The sequence below is a fragment of the Rhipicephalus sanguineus genome, chromosome 1, assembly GCF_013339695.2.
Source record: "Rhipicephalus sanguineus isolate Rsan-2018 chromosome 1, BIME_Rsan_1.4, whole genome shotgun sequence".
Lineage (NCBI taxonomy): Eukaryota > Metazoa > Arthropoda > Arachnida > Ixodida > Ixodidae > Rhipicephalus > Rhipicephalus sanguineus.
The window spans coordinates 57323555-57339830 of NC_051176.1; the positions used below are offsets into that span (position 1 = coordinate 57323555).

The following is a 16276-nucleotide window of genomic DNA, read 5'->3' on the forward strand; positions in this document are numbered from 1 at the left end:
TATGCTATCTTCGTATTGTAAGTTACATATTTCTTTGCGAGTACCAGCTTGAATTCACCTGCTTTTGCCCTGACTGCGTCTTGCTTTACCTAGACTAAAGTTTTCCTGTCACCTAACTGAGAGAGAATCCTCGACCTGACTGACCGAAATGATGACTGCCTTTTACCCTGCCTAGTACTCATCACAGCCTACACACTGGGGTCAGCAAAGTGTGTCAAAAAGCTTTTCCGGGCCCACATCTTGTTATAGAGCTTGAATGAGGAAGGTATTGATATACCTCATGATCAGGGTCACGTGGCGAAAAGGCGGCGTGTGGTACCAAAAAGGACATGATCACACAACAAACGAAAAAAAAAAAAAAACGCCAGGGCTGCGCGGAAAGCGCAGTACAGTCACAGCGAAAGCTCGAACAGCGGCATTTCTAGAGCCCGTTATAAACTCTCTTGGGGCTACTAAAACAACTACACTAGCAATGTACCCACTACGCCACAAATCACAAATCATAACTTTTGTGAAGTTGGGAAGCACCCACCACGACATTACTCGTCATTCTGCGGAGAAGCGAGGTACCATCTGTAAGGCATTATGCGCAGTTTCTTATGTGCAGTTTCTTGACGATGAAGAATTATGACTGAGCCTTTTTGTAATGGGTTGGAACCTTTAAAGGACCCACTAGTTTACGTAATTCGCATTGTGTGACGCCCGGTCGTTATTTCACTCTCCCACCACGCTTTATAACATACGCTAACGTGAGAAAGAGATAGAGAGAGGGAATTAACTTTATTCAGACCCTAAGGAAATGGATCATGGGAGCCTTACGGGCTTCCTTGGCAACCAATGGAAGTGCACTTGCGAGGAACCCACTACGCTATAAATCATAATTTGTGTGAAGTAGGGAAGCAGCCGCTATGCAATTTTTCGTCATTATGCGCAGAACCGTGGTACCTGCTAAACACCTGTAAGGCATTATGTGCACTTTGTTGATGCTGTGGCTAATGACGATGAAGAATTATGGTAGAGCCCTTTGTAATGGGTTGGAAGCATTCAACAACCCACTCGTTGCACAATTCGCATTGTGTGACGCCTTGTTACAGAATTCGCGTTGTGTGACACTTGGTTGTTATTTTACTCTTCAACCACGCTACATTACATAGGTTGATGTGGTTCCTTCCCGACATGAAGCCTGTATAGGGTCCTTTTGCAGAGCAGTTCCAAGCACCGGCAGGGCTTGGAGGTAGAATACTGTGCTCCCACGCAGAGGACTCAGGTTCGAACCTCGTTCCTTCCCGGAATTATATATATATATATATATATATATATATATATATATATATATATATATATATATATATATATATATATATATATATGCGCGCGCTTCAATTTTCTCCTAGCCTCAAGATGCTAAACAAAATGTTTTTTTTTTCTGTTCTTTGCAGTACCTGCGCCTTCGATACGGGAACAAAGTAGGACTGGGTGCCTGCGCCATCTATTTATTTCTCAGCGTAAGTAAACCGAGCTGAAAACTGGTGGTATAGTATATTGTACTTGAGCGCAACGGGGCTATAGCTACTTCAGTCGGATGTATGCGTATGGCTTTCGCCTGACGACTTCGGTCGAGAAGAACTGTTGTGAAAGCAGGAACAGCAGCCGCCGTGGCCACCAGTGTCGTTGGCTAACACAACCAGCGTTACACGTTCAGAAATACCCAATAATCTGGACGGAGGTAGGGCCCCTGCCGCCGCTGAATTGTTAGGGCGTCGGACGCGTCATCTGAAGGTTGGGGCTTCTCTCTGCCCCGACGGCAAGTTGTTTTTTTTTCTTCCATTTTAACTCATTTCTTTGATGTCCTTATCACTATACTTCAATTAAAATTTAACGATAATACTTTTCTTAGTCTCGTTATCTGTTGGCTACATAAAAGTTGTGTCTTATAAAAAAAACGGTCGCCTCGGTCCATTCGCCTTATTCCATTCAAATGTCCAGTTTGCATTCCTCAATTGCCACTCTTTCTATAGTTGAGGCCGTCCTGCCTCAGACAGCCTTCAGCTATGGACAGAGATGCCGCGTTTAATTAAAGTTGCATATCAGTGAAGCGTCGCTGTCAAGTTGCGATTCAGTTTGGGATTCAGCTTCAAAACACAAAGCAATTATTTACACAGTGGAAAATCTACACTGGCCTGCGGCTGAAGGTAACTCGTTAACGCATTTAGATGGGATAGTAGGTGCTTACTTAATGCGACCTTTTTTTTTGACGAACACACGCAACTACAGACTACACAGAACCAGGCTAGCGGATGGCCTGTGTAGGTCTGTGTAGTCTGTAGTTGTGTGTGTTCGCTAGAAAAAAGAACGGATACATTAAGTTGAAGATAACGTTCGCACTAGGAGGCCTTGTCGTTGCTTTATCAAAACGTTGGCTCCAACCTGTGTCGTCCCTCATTCGTAATTACACATAATTACCAGAGTAAGAGGACAGGAACGTTAAGAAAGAACACGTGACCACGCTTTTGTCTCGCGTCTCTTATTCTCCCACTTTGGGTCACTCAAGTGTCCGTCTAAGAGCCCGGCTTGCTTGATAATGAAGCTTTATTAAATACGCCACAGTCTGATGCTACAGCTGCTCCCACTCATTGTATATTAGCGCGCCGTGCGAATTCTGTGATCATCATCATCATCAGCCTGTCTACGCCCACTGCAGGGCAAAGGCCTCTCCCATGTTCCGCCAATCAACCCGGTCCTGTGCTTTCTGTTGCCACGGTATACCTACAAACTTCTTAATCTCATCTACCCACCTAATTTTCTGTCTTCCCCTCACGCGTTTGCCCTCTCTTGGAATCCAGTCAGTTACCCTTAATGACCACCGGTTATCCTGCCGACGTGCTACGTGCCCGGCCCATATCCATTTCTTCTTCTTAATTTCAACTATGATGTCCTTAACCCCTGTTTGTTCCCTGACCCACTCTGCTCTCTTCCTGTCGCTTAAGGTTACACCTATCATTTCCTTTCCATAGCTCGCTGCGTCGTCCTCAATTTAAGTTGAACCCTCTTTGTAAGTCTCCAGGTTTCTGCTCCGTAGGTAAGTACCGGTAAGATGCAGCTGTTATATACCTTCCTCTTGAGAGATAGTGGTAGACTACCATTCATGATTTGATAATGCTTGCCGAATGAGCCCCATCCCATCCTTATTCTTCTAGTTATTTCACTCTCATGGTTCGGCACCGCGGTTACTACCTGTCCTAAGCAGACGTAGTCCTTTACAGCTTCCGGTGTTTCGCCACCTATCGCAAAGTGCTGTTCTCTGCCAAGATTGTTCCACATTACTTTAGTTTTATGCATATTAATTTTCAGACCTACTCTTCTACTTTCCGTATCCAGTTCAGTAATCATGAGCTGTAATTCGTCTCCCGCGTTACTCATCAATGCAATGTCATCAGCGAATCGCAGGTTACTGAGATACTCTCCATTAACTCTTATCCCTAATTCTTCCCAATCTAGGGCCCTGAAAACCTCCTGTAAACACGCGGTGAATAACATTGGAGAGATCGTGTCTCCCTGTCGTACGCCCTTCTTTATTGGGATTCTGTCGCTTTCTTTATGAAGGACTATAGTGGCTGTGGATGCGCTGTAGATTTCTTCCATTATGTTTATATAGGCTTCGTCGATGCCCTGATTCCGCAGTGCCTGCATGACTGCTGATGTCTCCACCGAATCAAATGCCTTCTCGTAATCTATGAAGGCTATGTATAGGGGTTGGTTGTATTCCGCGCATTTCTCTATCACCTGATTGATAGTATGAATATGGTCTATTGTTGAGAAGCCTGTACGAAATGCTGCCTGGTCTCTTGGTTGATTAAACTCTAATGTCGTATTAATCCTGTTAGCAATTACTTTTGTGAATAGCTTGTAGACAACGGACAGTAAGCTGATGGGCCTGTAATTTTTCAGGTCCTTGACGTCCCATTTCTTATGGATCAAGATGATGTTGGCATTCTTCCAAGATTCTGGTATCCTCCCTGTCGAGAGACACTTCGTATACAGGGTGGCCAGTTTCTCTAACATAATCTCTCCACCGTCTTTCAACAGGTCTGATGTTACCTGATCCTCACCAGCGGCTTTGCCTCTTTGCATTCCCTTTAGGGCTTTCTTTACTTCTCCTGTTAATACTGGTGGAATGTCAGATTCCTCTGGGATATTACTGCTTCTTACGTTATCATCCTGACTGTCTCGGCTGCTGTACAGATCTCTGTAGAACTCTTCCGCTACCTCAACTATTCTATCCATATTGGTTGTGACCTTGCCATCCTTGTCCCTTAATGCATACATCTGATTTGTGCCTATGCACAGTTTTGTCCTCGTAGCTTTGAGGCTTCTTCCGTTCTTTAGAGCATGCTCAATTCTCTCCATATATACTTTCTTATGTCGGCTACTTAGTTGTGAATTCTGTGATAGGTGACGCTTAAAATGTCATTATTCTTTTATCGGCTTGGCTGAGGGTTGCTAGCATGCTGGATTCGTTTAGTCCTGAAGACGTAACAACTCGACATTGTATTATTTTTAAAGTATATGAACACGCTGCGCCCTTCATATCTGCATCTCTTATCTACATTTGCTTCGTCATTCTTGCTCCACGTATGATAGTGTGTACGATTTTGTTCTTCTTGAGAGAGAATCACAGCACTGCGCAAAATGTTAACCAACTGCACCGGCAAAAGTGTGCGTGTGCGATATATATATATATATATATATATATATATATATATATATATATATATATATATATATATATATATATATATGTGTGTGTGTGTGTGTGTGTGTGTGTGTGTGTGTGTGGTGTGTGTGTGTGTGTGTGTGTGTGTGTGTGTCGTGCGCACGGCAGTTATGGGGAGGCGCCGCCCCCGGTGCACGCACGCACGAGGGACCTTCGAAAAGTAAGGTCCGTTAATACAGGAGGTTTAGGACAAAGTGTTGTTATCTACATACGAAGGGCCAGCTGCTGGTTTCTTCTGCAGGCTTCTTTGGATGCAGTAGTTGTTAGCCTGTCGGTCTAAGTGCACACGACAATGTCCACGGAATTCGACATTCCCGCCGGTTACAAAGTGCGAGCTGTGATTCAACTGTTGTGTGCGAAAGGATCAGCTGCTGCCGATATTCAACGATAGTCTTCTAGTTTATGGACTTACATGAGTCAATGAAAGGTTGTGCATTGACGTCAAAACATCAGTAATAGCTGCACAAATGTACATAACGAAGGGCAGAGTTGTGAGCCCAGTATATAGACCGACGCAGTCGCTGAACAAGTGAACGAAGAATTGAGATTTTGTCGGCAGTTGACGATATGCGTTCTGACTGATATATTTCATTTTGTTGGACGCTCCACTATAGACTTCGCTATAGCAGAAAATTCCAGATATTACAAATTGTGTGCAAAGTGGCTACCAGAAATGCTTACCGATGAACAAAGAAAGAAAGAATTTCAAATGGACGATCGCATTTGGACCTCCATCGACAAAGTAGAGGCTACTTTTTTCCACACGCTGTTATGGGCTACGAGACTTGGACATACCACGCTAACACAGAAAGAAACAGCCAATATAGCTGCCTTATAAGAAACAGTGTATGCGGTTGCCTTGAAAGAAATCTAACAGCGATCTACAGGGTCAGCGAGATGCATCTTTACCTGCTTTCAGTTCTTATCCTGCAAATGGGCGCGATATAGAATCGCACCCATTTGTAGAATTCGACAGCTGTGGTTATTAGGAAGCGTAGCTTTGTGGCACATTTACAGAAGCAATAAGAGAAAAGATAATAATTGTTGGGGTTTAACGTCCGAAACCACGATATGATTATGAGGGACGCCGTAGTGAAGTCCTCCGGAAATTTCGATCACCTGGGGTTCTTTAACGTGCACCTGAATCCAAGTACATGGCCCTCAAGCATTTTCGCCTCCACCGAAAATGCAGCCGCCGCGGCCGGCATTCGATCCCGCGACCTTCGGGTCAGCCGTCGAGCACCATAACCACTAGACTACCGCGGTGGGTCAAAGAAAGAGAAGAAAAGGCAGTTTCCGATGCCAACATATGTCACTGACTTAGTTTTTCTTTCTCCATTTTCTTGTATAACAAACACATTTCCTTTCGCAGCAAACCATTGGCGCTGTGGCACTGTTCTCGGCATCCGTAGCTGCAGCCACAGGTAAGCAACTGCACTATGACGAATCAGGTGATGTAATAGCAAAACAGCTTAGTTAGAAAGCAGCGTGACTGGGTTGGATACACAGGGCAAAAAATAAGCAAACAAGGCACAAGAGCTGTGTTTGTCGTATTCAGTCATTTTGCTGTAGTTTCGTTTGGTATACAATTGATGAGTGTCAGCGATGTAATACCCAACCGTTCTTGCTCGCTCGTTGCTTGAATGTTACAAGTGAGTGGGCAGGAATTGAATGAGCGAAAACGGATCTGAGAAAGTGTCAGGGCCACAAACGGGCACACTGCGCTATTCAGGTAAGGTCACTATAATGACCAAGTCATATATTCAATTCGTGGAACGACATCAACGTTACTAAAGCAGAAGCGATAGCCCCCCCCCCCTTTTGCTACCGTCTGATTCAGATTTCCAGAGCAACTCTGAAGACATCACCGTCCGGTCAAATTCCATTAAATTTATTGCATTTGAGAGGGAAAGTTAAATTGCACCAAATTAGTTAAGCAGAACATTGACTGCTTACTCCGTACTTTTCATAAGACTTTCTGCAAATACCAGTAAGCTTAAGAAAACCGCAAGTGCGACAGTCACAAATCCTTGGTGACTTCGCCCCCCCCCCCGTCCACACACACACACACACACACACACACACGCACACACACACACACACACACACACACACACACACACCCACACACACACACACCACACACACACACACACCACACACACAACACACACACACACACAACAAAAGTTATTGCAATTTTATAACGTCTAAACTGCACTCATGGTATACCCTCTTGTAAAGGCGCCAGCGGGAACCACTGCGTGCCCTCTTTTTTTCAACATGACTACCCATGTACGGAGAGTGAGGGAGAAACGAAAAGGCAGGGAGGGAGACGTTAAAGGGAGCATCTTAGACAATACGGATTTCTAATAAAAATGCTGTGACAGTTAGGCACCTGTCATCTACACAGACGAACTCTACGTTGAAGTTTAAATAGTTTGTCGCAGCTAAAGCTGCATTAAAATGAATAATTAGCGAAAACATCTTAATTAGCTTTCTTAGTTATCGGCCTGAGGGCCATTGTTTATATCGGTGAGTAGCAGGGCGTCACCAATTTATGGCATACCCATTTTTCAGAAATCCAGAAAAGCGGACGTAATTTGAGATATTCATAATCGGATGTCAAGGCTCTGAGCGCACCGTGTGCAGAGAAAAAGGCGGACATTTTGTTACGTCAGACTGCATTTTCCGTGACGATAAGTGACGGAATTTGAATGAAGGCGCGTCGTGGCACTACCTTATCGGGGAAACCGGCAAGCCACCTCACTTGTTTTGGTGCTTATCTGTTTGTTTCTCCGTTTCCACATTTTCTTTCGCTGTACAGCGTAAAACTCGGGAGCTGCCACAGCGGCTCTTCTTCTCTTGCACAGTGCGACTAGCGAAAGAGTACTCTGCGTCTATTTGTAGTTTAAAGAAATATGACACGCTAAGAATAAATAGGCGGTGAACTCGAGCAGATCTCGGACGACTTGAGCAGACTGTGGTGCGACGAGCCTTCATGCAAGTTTACTTGTCGTGCGCTTTGAATTCTTTAATTATGATTCAGATTTCTTAACTGCTTTGTCACGGGGCGTTCCCGTCTGACGTAAGAGAGTGATCGCCTTTTCTGCACTCTCAGCACGCTTGATTTCAATATCGCCTGTACTGCATCTTGAAATTTATTTATGAATATCTCAAATTACAGAGATTTCCTGAATTTCTAAAAAAAATGTGTAATTTCTGATAATTGTGACGCCCTACAATTTTTCCATATAAGCAACTTCCCTCAAGTTGATAATAAAAATTTAATTAACAGGTTCGGTTAATTAATCCGAAAATTAAATGTAGCAGCGCCAAAGTACGTTAGCCTCGACGTAGATCTCGTCTGCGACCACGACAGGTGTCGTGCTCTCATAGTATATTTTAAAAGAAAACTTCTCTATTGTTTAAAATAACACCCTGGAATAGCAGCCATAGTCCACCACCAATGCACCGTTCTGAAGAGACTCTGTCGCGTGTGGCCCTCCCCAGTAATCAGCGGTGTGGACGCGCACTTATCAAGAATTGAATAAAATGAAAGCGGCCAGCCTGAATCGCCTGCTGCCTGTGTGTATTCAAGAAGTGCGCGCATATAAGCGATGTAAAGACAGATAACGCGAGTCCAAGACGAGCGCTCTCACTCGAGCACAGGAACGCGTCAGCGGTACTTCCCCCACGTCCGTCCTTACGACAGGGCGATGCTCCGTACGGCTATAATAGTGTGCATGCCCACAGATGGTAAAGAGACGGTGCCCTTGCGTGTCAGTCGTCAGATATGACAGCTTCACTAGAGCCGCTTGTGGATGATAGCGACGCTCGTGAAAGGGGGCTTTGGCACCGCCCCCTTCTCCGGGTAGCAGTTCAGCGACCGTTCCACACCGCCGAAATCAATCCAGCAATGGACAACGTGAATGCTCCACATTGTGCGCAACTTCATGGCATCCAATAAATTACGTGACACAACATAGTTATCTGAAAGCGCTGTTTGATGGAAACAAAGAAGAAAAAGACAGTTCCTGAGTCAGCTCCGAACTCTGTGTGATTCGAGGTTGTTCATTCTCTTGTCACACACGAGGCAAGAAAATTTGAATTATGGGGTTAAACGCTTCAGAAATGCGCGCAGTGAATCATGAGGAACGCAGCACAGTGCGAGAGCTCGACAACAGTTCTAGTCGCCTGTGATTTGTTAAGGTGATCTCAAAACAAGGCCCACGAGCGCTCTGTGCAGGGGCGGATACAGGATTTTTCTGATGGGGATGTCAGCTTATGGGAAGTCATACTTACAGGGTACATGACACGGTCACGCAACAATTTGCGGTTTTCAGCGAAAAATAGAAGTGGATGTTCTATCGTGTGTACACATACGCGAAAAATGGACTGTAGATGAATATTTCGATGCAAAATAAACCCTAGTTAGCGCCAATAAACCCCGCCCACCGCTGGCGACGGCCATTTTGCCATGATGTGTGTGACGTCATGTGCTGCACGGACCGGAGCCTTCGTCTTCTACCAAAGTTTCAGCTGCTGCAAAGCGTTCAATTTCGATGCCAACTGAAGAAAACACTAATAGCTCACTTGCACGCGGAGCTGAGGACGGAGCAAAATCGTTCGCCGGAATGCCGATGCTCGCACAGCAAGCAGCTTGTTACGTCACGGCTCGCGAGTGCGCTGTGACGTAACGGCGCACGTCACGGCCGGTCGGGCAACACAGGCCACTTTTACCCGACTCTCAGGCCGCTCGCGTGTTTATAAAAATATTCAATTATAATTTAAGTGCTGGACCAAATGCGTGGAAATTTCGCCAGCCTGTTTGCGAACGGACAAGGGTTAACCTACATAACACAGATTACGATCGAAAATTGGGTGTCATGGCCCCTTAAAGTTAAGTATGGGGCGTCAGCACCCATACTCGGCTTATACATTAAAAAATTAGGGGGGAGGGGGTCAGGACATCTGGACGTTTCCTCTGGGATCAGCCCGTGGTTCTGTGTATAAACACGAGGACTATATAATGGGGCTGTTTAGTTTAATCTGTGATGCTAAGCTCGCTCTAATGCTCACTCGCTGCTGACGTGTGCGATTTTTAGACTTGTACAAGATACTTCCAAAGCGTAGGTAAGTTACGGAGTACCGCACAGAAAGAAGTGCTTTAGAAGAGTACGAAATACCGAATTCAGAATAGTATCAGGGCACAAAAGAGTTCTAATGCTGTTTCACTAAACTCTGTACGCAACAGCCGCGCCTGGCATAAGGGAGAAGCTTTGCGGCGATACTCATTGTCTTGCATGCATAATTGTGCGAACAGTAATTAAAGTTCGCGCCCGATATCTCGGAGGACGGCCGTGCTAGAAGAATTCTGCCAAGTGCAATTTTGCCGAAACAGGTCTGCCTCTAACTTTTCGATGCAAACATGCCCGCTTACTGCAGTCACTCAGAAGTTCATTATGCAAGTTTAGTTAACCGGGCGGCTGACAGTGAGAATTGTCATCTCCTGGCTACAAAACTTATTTGGAGAGGGGGTTCTCACGTACTTCCCAACGCGTAATTTTAGGAAAACTAGGAAACCATTGAACAAGATTTTAATCACACACACACACACACACACACACACACACACACACACACACACACACACCACACACAACACACACACACACACACACACACACACACACACACCACACACACACACACACACACACACACACACAACCACACACCACACACACACACACACACACACACACACCACCCACACACACACACACACACACACACACACACACACACACACACACACCACACACACAAACACACACACACAAACACACACACACACACACGCGCGCGCGCTATAAAATCCTGATACAAAATTCTGGCTACGCCCCTGCAAGAAGAGGCCTATAACCAAGTTGCAGGCGCGAGTGGCGTGCAGCCACTTGCCCGCTTCTCATCTTTTGGCGCATTCCGCGCTGCAGCAGTAATTACAGCACAGTAATTAACAATAATATAGCGGGTCGGGAATTTTTGAGTGTGTCTTCGTATGAGATGCAGAATTTTAGACATCCGAATTTCCGCAATTAGGGAAGTAATTATTTATTTAAGCAATTAATTTTCTCTAAGAAATCAAGTATGACAGCAAAAGAAAAAATATAACGACTATGTGCGCGAGTCTAAAATGAACAAATTCCATTGGTCGCGTCTTTGGATATCGTTGCCCTTTTATTTAATTAGCTTGGCTTGAGTTCGCTGGTACACACTGTAATGTCATCGAGTGAAACTCGGTACGGTACGTTATAACCAAACACGCGCGTAAGCTTGAATAAACAGTATCCAAGTAAACATGTGGAACAGATAGAAAACAGAAAAAACCTGCAATACAGGGGCAGGAAAAACTCATTACGAGCAGTACTTCATCCCGACGTTCCCGTTACTTAAAAACTATATGCTGCCAAGAGCAGTTCATTGCTCCCGATTCTTCGTTCTCCAAACCGGGATTTTCTTTCTTTCTCTTCAATAATACAACAGCAATCCTCTAGGCTATCCAGTGATAACAATTTAGCCCATCTACCAAAAGTTCGCCGGCAATGCCAAATTTTATAGGGGCCCTGCAACACTTTTTCGACATGGTCAGAAACCACTGTCGTACTGTAGTCGAGGCTCCTGAGAACACGTGAACCAAGCATTACATAGCGCTGCGCACAGCCTGGAATTTACAATTCTTAAGGTCATCTAGAAATCGCTCGCCCTTCCCTCGACAAATGATGCCATAAACAGAAATGGCCGCGCCATAAACACAAAGTCCGCGGCCATTGGCTGATTTGAGCATCGTGAGTTGCATGGTTACTGCGGCAAACGCGGGATGCCGCCATGTGCCCGCGCGCGCGCTCGCGATCACACTGAATGTAAGCCGCGCGTTCAAAGAAAAAAAAAAGAAAGCTCTAGGGCTAGCACTTCATGTAGCGCATAATGTAATTGAAATCCAGCGCTAATGTCGTTCTTGTGTAGCGATTGGTGTAGTTCTAAATCCTGCGCTAAATGCAGCTCCACTACCGTGAAACCTGAGCAAGTGCGTAGGGTTTCCCTACGTCAACGTTTGAGGTAAGCGTGTAGGGTTTCCCCGGCGAGAGTAGAATCTTGTTGGGGAGATTCGCAAACTCAGCGCGCGACATACGCGCTACTTTTTGCTGCGCTTTATCGACTTCCTGCTTGTTACGGCCGTTCAGACACGTGTCGTCTGCAGCGAGTTCCGTTAGGTTGTTTCCCCCTTCATATGTAGCGACGAAGATGCCGGTGGGAGGGGCAATCGCGCGCTTGGCGAGGCGGTGGCGCCTTCTCTTACGCGGCGCGGGTGTCAGCCGCACGTTTCCGAAGCATTTTTAGCAATTTTAAGTTAATTATTGCTATTACTTCTTGGTTTTATCGATTAATTTTATTATTTTAGCCTCTGTTCCCTTATTTTAACCCGGGTTTAAGCATTGCTAGCCTTATTTTGAACCTCTATTAACCACTTGACTGCGATTGTTGAACACGCCACATCAGATCAATGAATGAACAAGACGGGCCCCTAAAGTGCTACGCACTTAAAAGAAATTGCTCATGGTTATGACGCGTGCTGACGACACAGACGTAGCTAGCTAATTTTTGCGGCAGTCGGTTCGTGAGGCAATAAATACATTCTTAATGAAGCATTCGACGACTACTTCGAAAAGTGTTGCAGGACCCCTTTAGATCTACATTCAGTATATGCAGTGACCAAACACGCAACTTTATAGATAAAGCGTAGTGCAATTCTTACATGTGCTTCTGTTGATTAAAATGAAGCGTTGGTTTTACGCTATATTTTATTGTAACATTTTGCTTGTCACCGCAGTCTTTCACCTACCCATACAATGGACTACGTTGGGCATCGGAGTAGCAGGAACCGTCTATACGGCATTGGTGAGTTGATGCCGCCTGAATTTTGTATTTATCGCTGAGGAACAGCTTTGTTTGCATCTTTATCTTTCTCCAATTGCTGTAGTATTGCTCGTTTATTTATTGTTTGTGTATATGTATTGTTTGTACATTCTATACGTTTGTCTTGCTGTACCTGGCCCGAAGTGCCTCACGAAGAGTGGGCCAAGTAAGGAGGACACACTCTCCTTTTGCCCCCTCCGGGCATTTTGTGAAAATGCCAAATAAAAATGAAAATGAAAAAATCAAATCAAATGAATCATAACTCGGTACATTGGTAAGCTCTCGTTAGTTCCTAGAAATTCTACATCAGAAAACCGGCAGTCGTTCGTTTCCGGAAAATTATGTCATTTTTTTCATTTAATTTCCTGGCAACCTACTTTACACAATAATTTTGTTCTCTCTCTCTCGCTATCAATTTCATAGCTGCAAAAGTCATTAAAGAAACACTAATATAAAAAGGTAGAAGCTCTTCGGATGTTGCACAGTTAAAGCGAAACATGACACGTGCCCATCTAGAGGTTACAGACTGTCACGATAAAAGAAAATTCTAGCCTTCCTGTCGTTTTCGCGGCATCATATACACATATATATATAGCGGCATTGCTATGCGCCTCAGTGGCATCGCGATCGGCATGACCGCTGCTTGTTCTTCCCGCATATATATATATATATATATATATATATATATATATATATATATGATTTTATAGTATGTGTGTGTTAAGAGAGAGAGAAATCCGGTACCGTTGCACCATTCCCGAAATTAGCCAATACCTGTCGTTCCCGCATGCTACGTAGTTGGTTACGACATCACGAAGCAAGGAGCAAGTGATTTGTGGCTGTTTCTTGCACGAAATTGTCAAGTTCCTGCTGCATGCAGTGCAAAAGTCCCACGCTCCCTTATGCACTTGTCTAAGACGACTCGAAGACGAAAGCCATCCTCTTTTTCGTTTTTGTCGATTGTATTGATTCCCCCCCCCCCCTTCCTACGACCTACGAAACCTTTAAAGCTTTCCGTAGAAGCGTGAACTGTTGGGCTAGTTGGTGCGCCATGTGTTGTTTGAAGGGCGAAAACTTGACGGATGAAACTATATCGACGAAAGGCGATGAAACTATTTCGACACACATGTGCGGTTGTTTTCTATGGGATTAATTCATGCCTATCTAATTCAGTTGCAAGTTGAGCGTCTTTCCACTCTGTACCCTTCTTCGTCGACGTAGTTTCATCAAGTTCTCGCTCTTCAAGCTACACTTTAAAGCTTTCTGCACCTCACAAGCTTTTGCAGTGCCTCCGTGATCGGCCCACCTGTGACCAAATGATAATGTCATCAGGGATATCACATGAAGTCAGGTTATGTGACGTCATGATGACGTCATCGCATGACGATTATTTTTTGCACACTTGTGTTGACCGACGGTAGCTCTTGGCGTTTGATGAGGCATCTAAGGCTTAGTAATATTTGGCTCACATATTCACGGGAGCCTTGACTGACGGGCGATGTTTGTTTGCTACGTAACGTGCTGCAGGGCACCTTTCAGAAAAGTTTGCAGGACCCCTTTAAATTACTCCATCTTCTTGTCCGATTGCGCAATGCCCTACAGCGAGTAGCACCTGACACCAATCTTTAGGGCTACATTAAAGATAGCTATCGATATAAGTCGATTTCTTAAACGAGCGCCATCATTTACAAACCTGCAAACCACTGCATGCATCAGCCGCAGTCAAGAGAGACGGGCGGCGCTGGCGAAGGAAACGCTTGTGTACTCATGTTTAGGCGCACGTTAAAGCAAACCCCTGTGGCAAAGATGCTGCCGTCGATTATACAGGGCATCTACCATGGCGACACTATGTATTTGGAACGTTCTAATTTCGTGAATCGGTCAATATTTCATTTCCTCACCCAGTGTAATATCTTACTCCGGCTACTAAAATGCACTTAAAGCACACCCTCCTCACGTTCAACGACGCACTTGTGTCTCTGTATGTGATTATTTCCGTACAGTGCAGCTGGCCCACATTTGTGAAACGTCGGTACAGTCTGAAAACGTGAACAAACGGCAGTCAGCGGTTGTAATCCTTATGGCTAAACGGAAGCAAGCTATTCGCACTTCTAAATCAAAATGTTTCGGCCCTGTTAGGAATTCCGAGAGTTGATCTTCCCAGCAGGAAGGAAGCGGGGTTGACGCATGCAAGTGGAGACACGTGCTGGGCGGAAATTACAGCGGAAACTGGGTGAAATGTCGTTTTACGCGCTGCTTTTATTGCCGCGCTAAGGGAGGCTTTGTCTACGGCACGCGTATCGCGAAATGGCGTGTATTCGCGGGAATTCCTGTCGTTTGATGCCCGCGTCGCTCTTTTTCTCGCTCTGCACTTCAAAAAGAATTTATATCACCTGTGTTGGAATCGACGCGGTAACTTAGAAGAGTAGTGGTTTGGGTTAGTCGGTTTACAATTTTGTCCCTGTCCTGCTTCGCGCTACACCACCTCAACAAACCCATCGCTATCAATTACAACGGGCCCATTACAGCGGACACGCTATTACGTGTGCCTACACAGCTTCCATGCGCAGGTTTCATCGCTGGCCTTTGGCGAACGCCACTGTTCAGGATAATTTAAAGAATAATGCACATCCACCGCCGTGAACGTGAGCGGTAGCGCTTGGTGTGACCAAGCGCCACCGCTAGACTAGGTCTACAGGGTGTTTGGTTATTGTTTTAGACAATACAGATTTTTTAATAAAAAAATCTATGACAGCCCGGCGCGCCATTTTCGCACATGAACTCTTCTTAGAGGTGGAAATGATTTGCCGCAGGCGCAGTTACACTAAAATGATTAATTAACAAGAACTTGTTAATGAGCATTTAAATTATTAGTTTGAGGGCATTTTTTATATGGAAGAATTGTAGGACGTGACAGTTTATGGCATACCTATTGTTTTAGATATCCCAAAGTAGACACGTAGTTTGAGATACTAAGCATTGAAATTAAAGACCCCGATCCAGGCGATATCGAAACTGAGCGCTCCGGGTTTGCAAGAAATGCCGCCGTTGTGATAGGTCAGATGAAATTCTTGCATGACGAACTTTCAAGGAAGGCGCGTCGCAGCAGAACCTGCTCAGGAAAAACGCTTAATTGAAGGTATTTCAACAAATAAATAAAATATTGCAGCAGGATATTTATGAAGCAAAAAAGTCCCACACGGAGGTCATTCTACAGGGCTTTCTTTTTTTAGACAATGCCGATTTTTTAATAAAAATGCTACACAGTCAGGCTTCTGCCGTTCTTGACCATGAATCCTGCTTCGAGGCGGAAATACTTTGCCGCTGCTAAACGGGCATTGAAGTGAATAATAAACACAACTCATTAATTACCTCCTTAATTATTGACCTGCGAGATGTTTTTAACGGCGACGCTGTTAAAGCTGGCAGTAAGACGTCCGTTAACAAGAAACCCCTGCTGCGCCGTGCCCGTGCTAAAAAAAAAAAAACGCCGCAGCGCCGAGGAGCAGCCGCCGCCGAGCC

At 44.9% G+C, this 16276-nt stretch overlaps 1 protein-coding gene across 1 annotated transcript in view; it reads left to right on the top strand.

The window, feature by feature from the left end:
* LOC119391668 (sodium-coupled monocarboxylate transporter 2) overlaps positions 1-16276 on the top strand; it is a 100664-nt gene that overhangs the window by 43912 nt on the left and 40476 nt on the right. The window contains exons 2-4 of the mRNA XM_037659336.2: positions 1440-1505; positions 6147-6198; positions 12669-12736. Of these exons, the coding sequence (XP_037515264.1) occupies positions 1440-1505; positions 6147-6198; positions 12669-12736 (186 nt within the window). The remainder of the gene's footprint in view (positions 1-1439; positions 1506-6146; positions 6199-12668; positions 12737-16276) is intronic.